The 15,202-nt window shown below is 45.8% G+C and overlaps 1 protein-coding gene across 1 annotated transcript in view; it reads left to right on the top strand.

Moving 5' to 3' along the window:
- The window catches only part of necab2 (N-terminal EF-hand calcium binding protein 2), a 54,769-nt gene that overhangs the window by 10,790 nt on the left and 28,777 nt on the right, over positions 1–15,202 (top strand). The window contains exons 3-5 of the mRNA XM_078400650.1: positions 3,447–3,555; positions 7,929–7,954; positions 11,341–11,438. Coding sequence (XP_078256776.1) covers positions 3,447–3,555; positions 7,929–7,954; positions 11,341–11,438 — 233 coding nt within the window. The remainder of the gene's footprint in view (positions 1–3,446; positions 3,556–7,928; positions 7,955–11,340; positions 11,439–15,202) is intronic.

Here is a 15,202-nt window from a genome sequence, read left to right on the forward strand (position 1 = left end):
GGAGCTGCAGCTGGATGACCTCAGGATTGTCTGGGAGAATAACACCTACAGAAAGAGGCAGAAAGTAGATTGGTGACTTTTAGGAAAGGGAATCAATGGAGAGCAGAGGAATTCCCTGTGGCCATTCCATGTTGGAAAACAAGTATACCCTTTTGGAAACTGTTGGGGGAAGGGACACTTTCAGAGAGCAGCAGCAGTACTCAGGTCTGTGTTGTCAGGCCTGGTTCTGAGGCATGGCTAGGGTGAAATCAGACAGGATAAGAGACTCATTAGTTAGAGGAACGAGATTCTATGCTGGCAAACGGGACTCCAGAACGGTGTGTCGCCCCCTCGATGGGACCTCTTCTGCGGCAGCAGTGACTTGCACAAGAAGGACAGGCGGTGGATTGAAATGGAATGTGTCGAACGTTCTGGCGGGTAGGTTCGCTAGTGCTACCCGGAAGGATTTAAAGCAGATTGGCAGGAGGATGACATCCAATTATGTCGTGAGACAGATGGAAAGCTGGCAGTCAATGGCAGCAAGTTAAGTAGATAGGATAGGCAGGAGCGTGGCGTGGAGCGAGAAAAGATGGTTGGATCAAATTGCATTTATTTCAATGAAAGAAACCTGACAGGTAAGACAAACGAACTCAGGGTGTGAGTACGTGCAATTGGGATGTTATATCTATTGCAGAAACCAGGCTAACGGAAAGACAGTACTAGCAGCTTAATGTTCCAGGTATATGTACTACAGGTGAGATACAAAGTGATACAAATGAGAGGAGAGGGAGTTGCTTTAATGATTAAGGAGAACATCGTGGCAGTAGCCCGAGATGATATAACTGAAGAATTATCCAGTGAAGCATTATGGATGGAGCTCAGCAATAAAAAGGGGATAATCACTCTGTTGGGATTGTATTATAGGCTTCCAAATAGTCAATGGGAATAAGAGGAACAAATATGCTGGGAAATGCAGATAACTGCAAGACTAATAGGGTTGTCACAGTCAGGGATTAACATTCCCAGTGTAGACTGGGACTGCCTTAGAACAGAATTTATTCAGTTTGTTCAATTTATTCTGTATGTTTATTCAGTGGGGAATTTATGCAGTCTGTTGCCACAGACGAGATGTAGAAGGCTTTACATGGAGAGGCAAGTTTTAATCTACTCTGAGGAAATTTGTAATGGCAAGAGACTGAAGTGTCAGTGGGTGAGCATTTTGGGACCAGCGATCATAATTCTATTAGATTTTAAATGGTTATGGGTATCTACTACATAGCTTGTCCACAAGTAAAAGTTCTAAATTAGAGTAATGCTAACTTTGATGGTATTAAACAGGAACTTGCAAAGGTTTATTGGAATAGATTGTTTGTGGGCAAAGTGATGTCCGGAAAGTGGGATACTTCGAAAATGTTATTGTCAGAGTTCAAGGTATGTATATTCTTGTTAGTGTGAAGGGCAAGGCAAGTGGGAGTAAGGGACCCTGGATGATGAGAGAAATTGAGGCTCTGGTCATGGAAAATGAGAAGTCATGGGTAAGGTATAGGCAGCTGGGAACAGGTGATTTTAGATACCGTGACAGGTCACAACTACGCCTCTTTCATTGCAGGGAAAGCAGTCTCAACCGATCCGCTCTTTCCCGAAAACTAAAGTATTCCAGTCCAGGCCAGGCAACATCCTGGCGAAGCTACACCGTACTCTCTCCAGCACAACCATATCTTTCCTCTAGTGCGGAGACCAGAAATGCATACAATTATTCCCAGTGCATTCTGAATAATGTTTTCCCTTTTTTAACCGCATGTGAGCACTGTTACCTAATTTCCTTTCCATATGTTCAACAAGCTTCAGCCTTCGGTAAAACCAAAGGTTACATACCTCATCTGCCTAACCAGGCCGTTGCAGCCCACCACCTCCATCCGTCTGCATTCTACCTAATTCTACTACGTATTTCTTGCTTCCAAGCTTCCCTGCTCTCCCTGACTGAATCTCTGACCAGATTGACTCCCCACAGAAGGCTTTCTGTCCACACCCCTTGCCCTTCAACCAGCATTCCTCTGCAGCTGGCCTGGAACGGACTCTTGCACCTGCTCAGTTGACCAACACCTACCTTTGGGCTTTAAACGGAATGACTGTTGCAGTAGATGCACACCCAAAAAAATGAAGGAAGGAATGGGTGTTCCTCTCTCATCCCACACCCTTCCTCTCCCAGTGTGGGCTATGTCTTATCAGTTATGCCTTAGTGACTATCTTGGAGCCGCTGGCCTTGTTTGCAATCTCAATGAGATTTGTGAGACATGACCTCCCATATATAATACATGTATATCTTATCCCTCACAATACTCTTCAGTAGCTTTCCGACCACAGATGTTAGGTTTACTGCCTGTAGTTCACAAGCTTTTCCCTCCAGCCCTTCTTGAATAGAGGGACAACATTTGCAATGGTTCCATCTGAGAGCTGTCCCTGGGGGTACTGGAGAGAATTGGCTGCCAGTCATTGTGAACAGTGACCTTTTCCCTGTGGGCAGCCGAGCAGATGGAAAGGATGACAAGCTGGCTTGTCCTCAACCCTATTCCCTAGGGAGAGTCCCTGTGGCCACTGGGAAGCTGACAAGCAGCTCTGCACTGCAAACCTCAATGTCAGGTGGTGATGTCAGTTGGAGAATGGTTCCTCGTTTGTTCCGAAGGAAGGGGAGGAATTGCAGGATAAGTACAGATGCTCGAGATGATGGCTCATATAGCTTAGTCAGCGATTCTGCCTCCAGAAATGCTGACTGGTGAAATGGTGAATCAGTTCTGCACTCTCTCCAGTGACCAAATCAGTCTGGTCACTGAAAAGCACAACTCTGTACATGCTGGAAGTCTGAAATTAAAATAGAAAGTGTTTGCAGGGGATTGCACACAGAGATTGCAGGGGCCTTGGTGAAGATCCTTATATTTTCTCAAGCAGCAGATAAGGTCTCAGAGAACTTGAGAGTAGCCAATATTGTTCCTTCATTTAAGAAGGGAAGTGGAGATAATTCAGGAAATTATAGGCTGGCGAGCCTCTTGTCAGTAGAAAGGAAGCTGTTGGAGAGGATTCTTTGAGACAGGGTTTACATTCATATGGAAGATAATGAGCTAAATAGGGATAATAACATGGATTTATGCATGGCAGGTCACATCTTATGAATTTCACTGTTTTTGAGAAGGTGACAAGGTGATTGATGAGATTAAGGCAGTGCACATTGTCTGCATGGATCTTAGTAAGGCATTTGATAAAATCTTTCTCGATAGACTGAACCAGATTAAGATGCATGGGATCCATAGTTACTTGTGTTACTGTGGTGTTTGCTGAACTGTAATCTGTAATTGTGAAGTTATTTGTTATTGTGGCTGTGTTGCATAAAGGACAAGATCTGGGACTGTGGTCATTCATTATTAGTCGTCTCTGCTGAGCCAGACTAAAAACACTTATGTCTTGTCTTGTAGATGACGGCAAGTTGTCCTTGGATGAATTCCGGACATTCTTTTCTGATGGTACCCTCAATGAAGAAGAACTGGAAAATCTCTTCCATACAATCGATTTGGACAATACCAAGTAAGATTACCACTCCTTCTACCCGCTCCACTCTTGCTCACTCAACATAGTAGAAACATGTAGAACCTCTTGGGATTCTGACCTGCTTCCAACTAGCTTGGTTAGAGTCTAGCTTCTCACTTCTCACCCCATTCTGCATTGTGCTCTCCATGTTCCATGTCATGCACGTTCAGCAAAGAATGTTTATGTCACAAACTGGGGCAGACAGGGCTGGATAAAAATTACAGACTGAATGATAGCACAAACCACTCATGGCACTTGTCTGGAAAACAGTGGCCAAGTGCACCCAGCAATTATCGTTCACCAACTGCTGGAGCATTATTTGAAGGGAGTGATGGTAAAGAACCATTGATAATAATGAGCCATGTGATAATAAAGAACCATTGAACCATTTAATTATATTGGCCCCGCACAGAGAAAAAGTTTCAGACTTACAGGCAAACCAGCTGAGGTATCCCTCCAGCCAATACCTGATGGACTGTTCAGATGTTGTATGTTTGTGCACATGAGCAAGTGTGCTATCAAATGTGTGCAAGTGAAAATGTACAGGTTTGTCTGTGTGTATGGGTGTGTGCTAGTGTGCGTATAATAGTGGGTGTGTGAGAAAGCATTTGAGTTGCACAAGAGAGCCTGTGCAAGTATATGCGAGAGAGCATACACACACACTTGTGCATGCTCGCTCGCGTATACTTCATGTTGTGAAGTTAGCCGTGTGCATTTGTTTTATGTGGGGCTGTTGTTGCAATGTTCAGGGTGCTGAGAATAATCCTGGGTCCAAAGACAAAGGCAAGGCACTGCTGCATTGGCATTAATGCCCACATATTGCTGCCAACCATTGGGTAGACACTCATTTTCTTGCAATCATGCACGCACACTCCCGCACATCAACTCATACATCAGCTCCCACACCAACCCATACACCAAACCACACACCCACTCACACACCCACTTACACCGTCTCTTCTTTGTTTCTCCCTCTCCACTTTCTTCGTCGCTTTTTCTCCCCCTTCTCTCCTGCTCCATCACTCTCTCATAGGATCATAGTGTCATAAAGTCCTATCCTGCGCAATCTTTCCCGATAACTCAGGCTCTCGAGTCCTACCAACCATCCTTGTAAATCTCTGAGTTCTTTCCAGCTTAATGACATCTTCCTATAGTAAGGTGATCAAACCTGAACACAATAGGCAAAATGTGAAGCAGAGCTCCTACGAAGCAGTACACACACATTGATGGCGCGGAAGTAGAGATGGTCATAAGTCCTGGACCAGCCACATCATAGCTATGGCCAAGAAAGCACGCCATTGCCTTTACTTCCTTAGAAGGCTTAGGAAGTTCGGCATGTTCCCAACAACCTTTACTAACTTCTACAGATGCGCCCCAGACAGCATTTGCATGGCATCACAGCATGGCTTGGGAACAGCTTCATCCAAGACCGCAAGAAATTGCTTAGAGTTGCGGTCACAGCCCAGACCATCAGGCAAACCAACCTCCCTTCAGTTGATCCATCTACACCACACAATGCCAGCAACTTCACGAGCATAATCAAGGACCGCTCTCACCCTGATCACTCCCTCTTCTCCCCTCTCCCATCAGGCAAGAGGTACAGAAGTCCTCTCATCAGCTAGAGTGTGGTCCTGACCTCCCACCTACCTCATTGGAGACCTTTGAACTATCTTTAATTGAACCTTATCAGACTTTATCTTGCTCTAAATGTTGTACCCTTTGGTTGGATAACACGCAAACAAAAGCTTTTTCTCCGCACCTTGGTACACATGGCAATAATAAACTCAACTAAATGTGGCCTCATACATGTCTTGTGCAACTGTAACATAGCATCTCAATTTTGATACTCAATGCCTTAACAGAAAAAGGCCAATGTATCAAAAACTTTCTTTATCACTGGATCCACCTGTGACACCACTTTCAGGGAACTATGAACCTCCTAGATCATTCTGTTCTACAACATTCCCAGGGACCTACCACAGTGAAGGTCCCACCCTGGTTTGACTTCCCAAAATGCAAGTTTACCTGCATTAAACTGCATTGCTCAGCCCACTTCCCTACTGATCATGATCCTACTGTAATTTTTTATGACCATCTTCACTGTCTATGATACCACCTACTTTAGTGTCATCTGCAACTTACTAATCATGTCTTGTACATTCTCCTCCAAATCGTTCATATAAATCACAAATAGCGATAAGCCCAGCACCGATCTCTGAGGCACAGCACTAGTCAAAGACCTCCAGACCATAAAAAAACCTTCCACCAGCACTTTCTGCTTCCTTCCATGAAACCAATTCTGTATCCTGATAACGAGCTTTCCCTAGATCCCATGTAATCTAACCTTCAGAACACCCAACAATACAGAACCTTATCAAAGGCCTTGCTGTAGGCCATATAGACAACACCTTTGGCCTTGCTCTCGTCAATCATCTTGGTTACCACGTCAAAAAACTCAATCAAATATCCTGATCAGATATATCCAAAGACACTATGGGAAGCAGAAGAGGAAATCGCTAGTACGCTGGCTGAGATTTATGAGTCGTTATTAAATATAGGTGAGGTGCTGGAAGACTGGAGGTGGCAAATGTTGTGCCTCTATTCAAGAAGGTCTGGAGGGAAAAGTTTGGGAACTACAGGCCAGTAAACCTAACATCTGTGGTCGGAAAGTTACTGGAGAGTATTGTGAGGGATAAGATATACACGTACTATAAGTGGGAGGTCATGTCTTACAAATCTAATTGAGATTTTTTGAAGATGCAACCAAAAAGGTTGACGAGGGCAGAGCTGTCGACATTGTATATATGGATCACAGCAAGGCATTGAACAAGGGTCGGCTGTTCTGGGAGGTTTGATCACATGGGATTCAAGGAGAGCTAGTTGAATGGATAGCAAATTGGATTCATGGAAGGAAGCAGAGGGTGATGGTGGAAGGTTGTTTTTCAGACTGAAGGCCTGTGACGTGGTGTGCCTCAGGGTTCGATGCTGGGCCTATTGCTGTTTGTCATCTAGATCAATGATTTGGATCATTGGTAAGTTTGCAGATTACACAAAAGTGGGTGGTATTGTCGATAGTGAAGATTATGGTAAAAGATTGCAGCAGGATCTTGATTGGATGGGCAGGTGGACTGGAGAATGATTGATGGAATTTAATACAGAGAAAGTGAGGTGTTGCATTTTGGGAAGTCTAACATGGACAGAACCTACACAGTGAATGACAGGGCTCTGGGGAGTGTTGTAGACGAGGGAGATCTAGGATTCTAGGTGCATAAAAGTGAAAGTGGTGTCACAGGTAGATAGGGTGGTCAAAAAGACTTTTGGCACATTGATCTTCATCAGTCAGAGTATTGAGTATAGAAATGGGCAGGTCATGTTGCAGTTATATAAGGCGTTGCTGGGGCCACATTTTGAGTATTGTGTTCAGTTTTGGGCACCATGTTATAGGAAAGATGTTGTCAAGCTGGAAAGGGTGTAGAGGAGATTTACGTGGATGTTGCCAGGAGGCATCAACCTGACCTATAAGGACAGGCTGAGCAGGTTAGGACCTAATTCCTTGGAGCGAAAGAGGATAAGGGCTGATCTTATAGTGTACAAAATCATGAATAGATCGGGGAAAACATACAGAGTCTCTTGCTCAGAGTAGGAGAATCAAGAACCAGAGGACATAGATTTAAGGTGGGGGTGGAAAGACCCAGGTTCGATCCTGACTATGGGAGCTGTCTGTATGGAGTTTGTATGTTCTTCCCATGACTGTGTGGGCTTTCCCCGGGTGCTCTAGTTTCCTCCCAAACTCCAAAGATGTACAGGTTTGTAGGTTAATTGGCTTCAATAAAGATTGGAATTGTTCCTAGTGGGTATGATAGTGTTAGTGTGTGGGGATCGCTGATCGGCGAAGACTCAGTGGGTTAAAGAGCCTTGTTACCGTGCTGTATCTCTGAACTAAACTAAACTAAAGTGAAGCACTCAGACAGCAGGTGCCTTACGGGAAATAAAGAGCTTACTGAACTGAGGGGCTGTGAATATTCTCTTTTTCAGCGGGGGATGATCTTCCCAGAGGAAATCAATCTTTCTTCCAGCGCAGCAACTTCCGACTGACTGCAGCACTGTAGTCATAGCAACTAGGTGGAGGACATGATGCATATTTACATCAGGAGCTGCTAGCTTTTGTGGGGGACACCAGACTGCCCTGTTCTCAGTGTTAGAGAGGAAACATCCGCTCCGTGAAGTAACGGCAGTCTTTCACAAATGTTTTTGGACAAGCTTACAATTGAGTTTTGGCATTTTGTTCCTTTAGCTGGGACCTGTGAATGTGCAGAAGCCTTGAAGTAACGAGTCTCTCTGTGTTTCTCTCTCCTCTCTGCATGCTGCAGTCACGTGGACACTAAGGAGCTATGTGGTAAGTCAGGCAACCCCGATGCCACTTTGCGGTCGTCTGCCTGGTGCTCAGGTCTGGTTGTCAGGGGCAGGGGGTGGCAATTAGGGCCCAATGCCCTTGGCTACAGGTTACCTGGCTCTCCTTTCCCATGACCACTGCGAACAGCTGAAGAGTCTCTCCTCCCTCATTTTATAAAATAATGTGGGCGTAGATAGGTAAATGGCCACAGTTTTGTTTTTTCCCCCACGGTAGGGGAGTCTAAAATTAGAAGACATAGGGTTAAGATGAGAGGGGTAAGATGTAAAGACAACCTGAGAGCAACATTTTTCCCCTTCAAAAAGGGTGATGTGTATATAAAGTGAGCCACCAGAGGAAGTGGTGGAGGCAGGTACAATTACAATATTTAAAAATCGCTTTGACAAATACATGTATATCAAAGATTTGGAAGGATATAGGCCAGGTACAGACTAGTGACACTAGCTCGGTTAGGGAACTTGGTAGGCATGGATGAGTTAGATCGAAGGGCTTGTTTACGTGCAGTGTAGGTTTATGGCTTTCTCTCCCTTCATCATCATGGGACCTTGTGGTATACCCACGTTCTCTCCCATCCTCTCTCCCTGCTGGGTGAGGGCAGACCTCCCCTCCTTGCAGAAGGTTCTCCCCTCAGTGGCAGAGGAGAGGTGACAAGATCATGCATGTCCATGAGGTTGAGTGTAGCCGGCCACCCTCACTCTGTCTGGTCTACTCCTGGTAAGCAACCTAGGTGATAGCTCAGGACTTGAGGCATGCAGGGTCCATGGCTCGATCCTCAGCACAGGCTGAGTTCAGATCTCAGGTTGCCTTGTGAGTTTGACAATATTTAGGAGTGCGGCATGAGGGAATGCCTGATAGGGTGGGGAAAGCTGAGAACATTGTGGAAGTATCTGGATGAGCACCTAAACTGTCAAGGTAGAGATGGTTATGGACCAAGGGATTAGTAGAGACAGCTACCTGACGCTCGACATGGACATGGCGGGTCGAAGTAATCTGTAATTTCTGTGATAGTAAAATTCATTTTATCGAAAAGTTTGAGAAAATAGCTGATGAAACATTGACGAGGAACTGTATCGCTTCAGATGCAATCGCAGGGTAACAAGTGGGGACCCACTGTCTGTAATCTGTCTGGTACATCATTAGGCTGGTGGGCTAATCAGAATCTAGAGGCAGGCCTGCATGCAATACCGTGCTGTTACTCTGCTCCACATAAGCTACCTGGTTAATTACATTTATTTATCTGATAAGTAAACGCTGTTTGTTTCTCAGTCTGCTACCCCACCACTACCCCTCTTCCCCCACTTAAAAGTAAGCTCCATCAAGAACACAGCTTTTCTTAGTTCTGTGCAGCTTTATACCCTATCCGTCAGTCAACTAATGGTTTTCAGCTAGGACCCCAGTCGAGCTATTGAGAAAGCACCAAGGTGCATCTGCCAGGTGAGGTGCATGGCCAGTCAGAGAGAGAAACACAGCACGGAAACAGCCCCTTCAGTCCATCGAGTCCGTGACAAACATGACACTCATTTACACCAATCATACACTTATCCCATTTTATTCACCCAAATTCTCAACAACTCCCCCATATTCTATGACTCATGCACATGGCCAATTAACCTACTGACCCACATGAATTTGGATGTCGGGGGAAACTGGAGCACCTGGAGGAAACCTTTGCAATCTTTAGGAGAACATCCAAACTTCACACACAGACAACAGCCAGTCGAGATTGAATTCGGGTGGCTGTAGTGAGGCAGTGGTCTACTAGCTGTGCCACTGTCTTGTTCCCCTTTCCCCCATCCCCTGTCTCCCAATTGGACATGAGGCATCTATGGCTCCAATCTGTCCCACAATCCCAGGCCCATAGTTATTCCTGATAGAACATGATGAAACAGATGATCTGTACATTTTCTGGGAGCTTGCTCCCTGGAAGCAAAATGCCACTAAAATACGACTGCACTTTACTTCATATAACGTTGCCAGGAATCAGAAAGGGCAAGTCTTTGGAAATAAGTTTTTCCTAAATTTCTTACCAGATGTATCAGATTTATAGCAGCTTTGGACTTCCCACATGTGATAGTGACAGTGTAGTATTTAACGTCAACATGTTTTGGATCAGCTCCCCACAACAGAGAACTTGCAAGTAGAAGCCAGCTCCTGTCCAATTAACTGAACCATCTGTTTGCATTGGAACCATGTGTGTAAGCCTTGCCCTCAAAATAGCTGTACAAAGCCATTGCTAGCTGATAAAGCAACATCCCTGGCCTATCTGGCTATCAAGGACACTAAATGTTTCTGACATTAAAAAACATTCAAAAATCATTAAAACAAATGTAGTTGTTGGATAGAGATACAAGAGACTGCAAAGTTTGGAATCTTAAGCAAGAAATGAACTGCACAAGGAACTGCAGATGCTGGTTCACTAAAAAAAGACACAAAAAAGTACTTTAGTAACTCAGCGGGTCAGGCAGCGGTCGGCACCTTTCTTCAGAAGGATTGCTCGGGTGTGGATCCTCCACCTTACCAAAATCAGTCTGAAGAAAGTTCTCAACCCCAAATATTATCTATCCATGTTCTCCAGAGATGCTACCTGGCCCGCTGAGTTACTTCTGCCTCTGAATGAACTCAGCAGGCCAGGCAGTCTTTGTGGGAGGAAATGGACAGACAGTTTTGGATAGGGACTCTTCTTCAGACTGATAGAGGGGAAGGGATAAAACAAGAGCTAGTGATAGGTGGATCCAGCTGAGGAAGGGTTGATTGCCAGATGAGTTGGGCAGGAGAGAGTAGGGCAGAGATAATAATCAAGGCTGGAGGTTTTGAGTGGCAAAGTCTAAAGGGGTGCAAATGGTGGAATCTGTTAAGAAAAGATGGTGAATGAAACATGGAACCTGAAGGAAAAATGATGGTTAGAAGTGAACAGGGAGGGGAAAAGAAATGTGGGAGCCCAGAGTAGGGACAGGATGGGAGGAGTGGATGGAAGAGGTGGAACGCAGTGCTTTCGGTGAAGAATCTCACAGGGTGCAGTTGATGATAGTGGTGGTTAGAAAGATCCAGCAAGGAAACAGTCCCTTTGGCCCACAGAGTCCACACTGAGCTTAAAACCATCTGCACTAATCTTACATTAATCCCATTTTTTATTTTCTGGTTCTATGCACTCACTCACCTACACTATAGTGGTCAATTACCCTACCAACTCACACATTTTTGAGATGTGGGAGGAAACTGGAGAATCTGGACTAATGCTAAGTGCCAAACTCTGCACAGGCAGCACCAGTGGTCAGGATCAAATATTGGATTGAAACTGCTTTCAATGTGAACCTGGAGATGGGAACATGCTATGAACTTAATTATCCATGCTGTGTGTTCCATCCCTCCAGATTACTTTGCCTCCCACATGGGTGATTATGAGGATGTCCTGGCCTGCTTGGAGACACTAAACCTATCGATTCTGAAAGCGATGGACTACACCAAGAAGGTAAGCCTGGCATGGGAGAGGGGCTTCGACATCACCACCCTTGTTGATGAAAGATGTGGATGGTGAGGGATTCAGCCCTTGTCTCATACCTTTCATGAGGGGAGAGTGAGTAAGTTGGGGGGGGGGGGGGGGGAGAAAAAACGGTTCATCTCTGTTGCTGTCAGGGTGTGAGATTCAGACGGGTGTGGCTCCTCCGGTTCAACTCCGGCTGTTGTGGGTCTCTCTCTTCCTCTCTCTCCCTGAATGAATGAATGAATGAATGATACTTTATTTTATCGTCACATGAGGGTGGGAGGGATTGGGTGCTGAGGGAAGGGGTTGTGCATGGAGGGTGGGGGAGGTGATGGAGGGAACGATGTGTTGAGGGAGGGGGAGGTATGTTGTAGGAGGGGGAAATGAGGCAGGGAGATGTAATGAGGGCGGTAAGATGTGAGCGATGGGGTGATGTGTTGATGGAGGGGGATGGGGTGAGGGAGGAATAGGTGTGTTAGGGGAGGAGGAGGCATGGCGAGGGAGAGGGGAGATGCAGGAGGGGTTGTGTGTTGAGGGAGGGGAGATGTGTTGAGGGTGGGGAAGTTGTGTTAAAGGAAGTGTTAGTGTGTTGGGAAGGTTAAGGTGTGTTGAGGGATGGTAAGTGTATTGAGGAAGGGGACGTGTGTTGTGCAGAGGAAGACAGTAAGGGTCAGAGCTACTAAGAGAGGGTAAGAGGTGTGAGGGTGGAGAAGTATTGAGAGAGTGGGAGTGTCATTGAGGGGGAAGAGGTTTTAATATAGAGGGTGCGATGAAGAATGGGGTATTGAGGGCAGGGGAGGTGTGTTATGTGTGGGGAGGACAGTGAGGAAAGAGCTATTGAGTGAGAGGAAGGGGTGTAATGAGGGTTGAAAAATGTAGTGCGAGGGGGCGAGGTGCTGATGGAGTGGAAGTGGTGCTGAGAGAGGGCGTGCAGCTTGAGGATGAGGGGTGCATGATGAAGGATGAGGAAGTGTGATGAGTAATGAGGAAGGGGAAGTGTGTTGTGAGAGGGGACATGTGATGAAAGAGGTGGAGAGGTCCTGGATGGGTGGGAGGTGCTTGGGGGGGGGGGGGTGTTTATAGAGTCGAGGTGTGATGAGGGAGAGTGGTGCTGTTGAAGGGTGGTGGTTAAGGAGGTGGAAGGAGTGCTGAGAGAGCAGAGATGGTGTTGATGGAGAGGGGTGGGATTGACGAGAGGAGTGGTATTGATGGAGGGGAAGTGGTGTTCAGGGAGAGGGCAGGTATTGAGGAAGTTGCAAAGGATTGAGTGAGTGGGAGAACTGTTGAGGGAGAATTTGGTATTGAGGAAGGGAGGGGATGTTGAATATGGAAGAGATATGTGGGTTGCATCGACACGTTATGTAATCATTTTTATGGTCGATCTTTACCCTCAAGGTTTAACTCAAGGACAGCTATCAATTTGAGCACAGTGTTAATATTTTTCCTTGGATAATAAAATCCAAATGGTTATTGTTTCAGTTTTGTCTCTCTCGCTCACACTCGGCTTTTGAATAATGTGTTAATAACATCCTCGAGAGGAAGTCAGTTCATTAGAACCAGCTCATTATTCAGGATGGTGACAAGGATGAGGTAGTGTCCTGACACCAAATTGCTGGTGAGCTGACCTCAATCTGTCTATCTTGCTGTCCTGACTTATGTGAGAACACTGTCTCCGGAAAACGATTCACAAAATTGCCCCTCTTTAGATTAAGCATTCCAGCCACCTCATTTGTAACCTGATCTGTTCTAACAAAGCGCTCATCAAGCTGAAGAAACAAGACCTCACCTTGCAAGCTGTAGCCTTCTAGATTAATATTGAATGCAACAATTTCACACCCCTCCCATCCCCTCATTCCCAGAACAGATCTTCCCCTCCTCCAACACCCCTCCAACTCCCTCAACCTCTCTCCCACTCCCCTTCAATATCTCTCCCCCTCTCTCAACACTCTTCCCACTCATTCAAGACCTCTCCACCTCACAATGCTCTCTCCCCACAAATCCTTCCTCTTGCTTAACACCCTCCTTCAAAACCCCTTCCATTACCTCATCATCTCTGCACCCCTCAACAGCTCTCCCCTCCCTCAAAATTCCTCCCCTCCCTCAACATCTCTCCCCTCCTTCAACAATCTTTCCACTTCCCTCAACATCTCCCGCTCCCTACATACCTCTCCCTCTCCCTCTCCCCTCCCTCAGCATTTTTCTGCTCCCACAACACACCCTCCACTCCTTTAACATCTTTTCCTACCTCAACATCACCCGCACTCTCTCGACCCCCTCCCCCACACCCACTCTTTCAACGGCTCTCCCTGCCCTCAACACCTCTTCAACTCTCTCAGCATCTCTCCCACACCTTTTCCCCTTTCACTGCAACTTATCCTCCCTCAACACCTCTCATTCCCTCAACATCTCTCCTGCTCTCAAAGCCTCTCCCCCTCCTTCAAAAACTCACCCCTTCCTCAACTTTCCTTCCAGTCCCTCAGCATGTCAAGAACTATCTCCCCCAACACCAGCCCCTCTCTCTCTGAACACAGTGTATCAAAAATGGTCATTGTGAAGTTATACAACTGTCATACTGACACAGTTTTTCCTCTCAACAGACATCCCCTGCTGGGCATTTCATGTTGCTCGTTTTCCTTCCAGTTCTCAGCAATAGATCTGACGCACATCTCACAGCTTTAATGTTCTGTTTCTTTGTTTTCTCTCTCTTGCTCTCTCTCTCCTTCTACTCGCTCCATTTCACTTTCTCCCTCTCCCCTTCCCCTCTCTCAGTTTCTCCCTCTTTTCCACCCCGCTCCCACTGTCTTCCCTTGCCTCCCCCTCTCTCTGCACCTTCCTCACACACACAAACCCTCACACACACAAACCCTCACACTCTCTATCCCTTTCTATCCTTCTCTCACTTGAACTCTTTTTCCTCTTTCCCGTTCTCTCATCTTTTGCCTCCCCTATCTCTTTTTCCTTTTTCACCCTCTCTCCTGCACTCTCTCTTCCCTCTTCATCTCTCTCACTCTCCCTCTCTCTCAATTTCCCTTACTTTCCCCATTTCTTTCTCCACTCTCTCTCTCTCTCCTTCTCTTTCTCTGCCTCCTCTCCCTCTCCAACCTCCACTCTCACCCGGTATCACACCACAGAGTATTGGCGTTAAGCAGAGGTTGGACAAACTTTGATTGTTTAGTCTGGAGCATTGGAGACCGAGGGAAGACCTGAAAAAAAAAAAAACAATTATGAGCGGCAGAGATAAGGTAGATAATCCCAGGGTGGAAATGTCAAATGCTAGATGGCATTGATTTAAATTGAGAGGGTGGGAAAGTTTAAAAGAGATTTACGAAGCAAGTTTTTCACACAAAGAATGGTAGGTTCCTGGAACACACTGCCAGGGAAGGTGACAGAATGGTTAAGAAGTATTGAGAGACACACGAACAAGCAGGAAATTGAGAGATGTGGATCGTGTAGGTAGATAGGATTAGTTTAGATTGGCATCGTGATCGGCATGGGCATGGTAGAAAAAGAGCCTGTTTCTGTGCTGAAATGCTCTATCTGTTCTCTATTCTAAGGGTTTTTTTTTGTGTTTTGGAAATATGCTGACCACATTTTTTAGATCAATGCAGAAAAATTAGGATTTTATAAAAGTTGTTAAAACTAATTGTTAAAAGTTGTTAGAACATAAATAAGTACAGCACAGGTCCAGGCCCTTTGGCCCACAATATCTATGCAGAACATGAAGCTAAGACATGTTTCCAAATACACGGGAC

This window comes from Rhinoraja longicauda, chromosome 6 (assembly GCF_053455715.1).
Source record: "Rhinoraja longicauda isolate Sanriku21f chromosome 6, sRhiLon1.1, whole genome shotgun sequence".
Classification (NCBI taxonomy): Eukaryota; Metazoa; Chordata; class Chondrichthyes; order Rajiformes; family Arhynchobatidae; genus Rhinoraja; species Rhinoraja longicauda.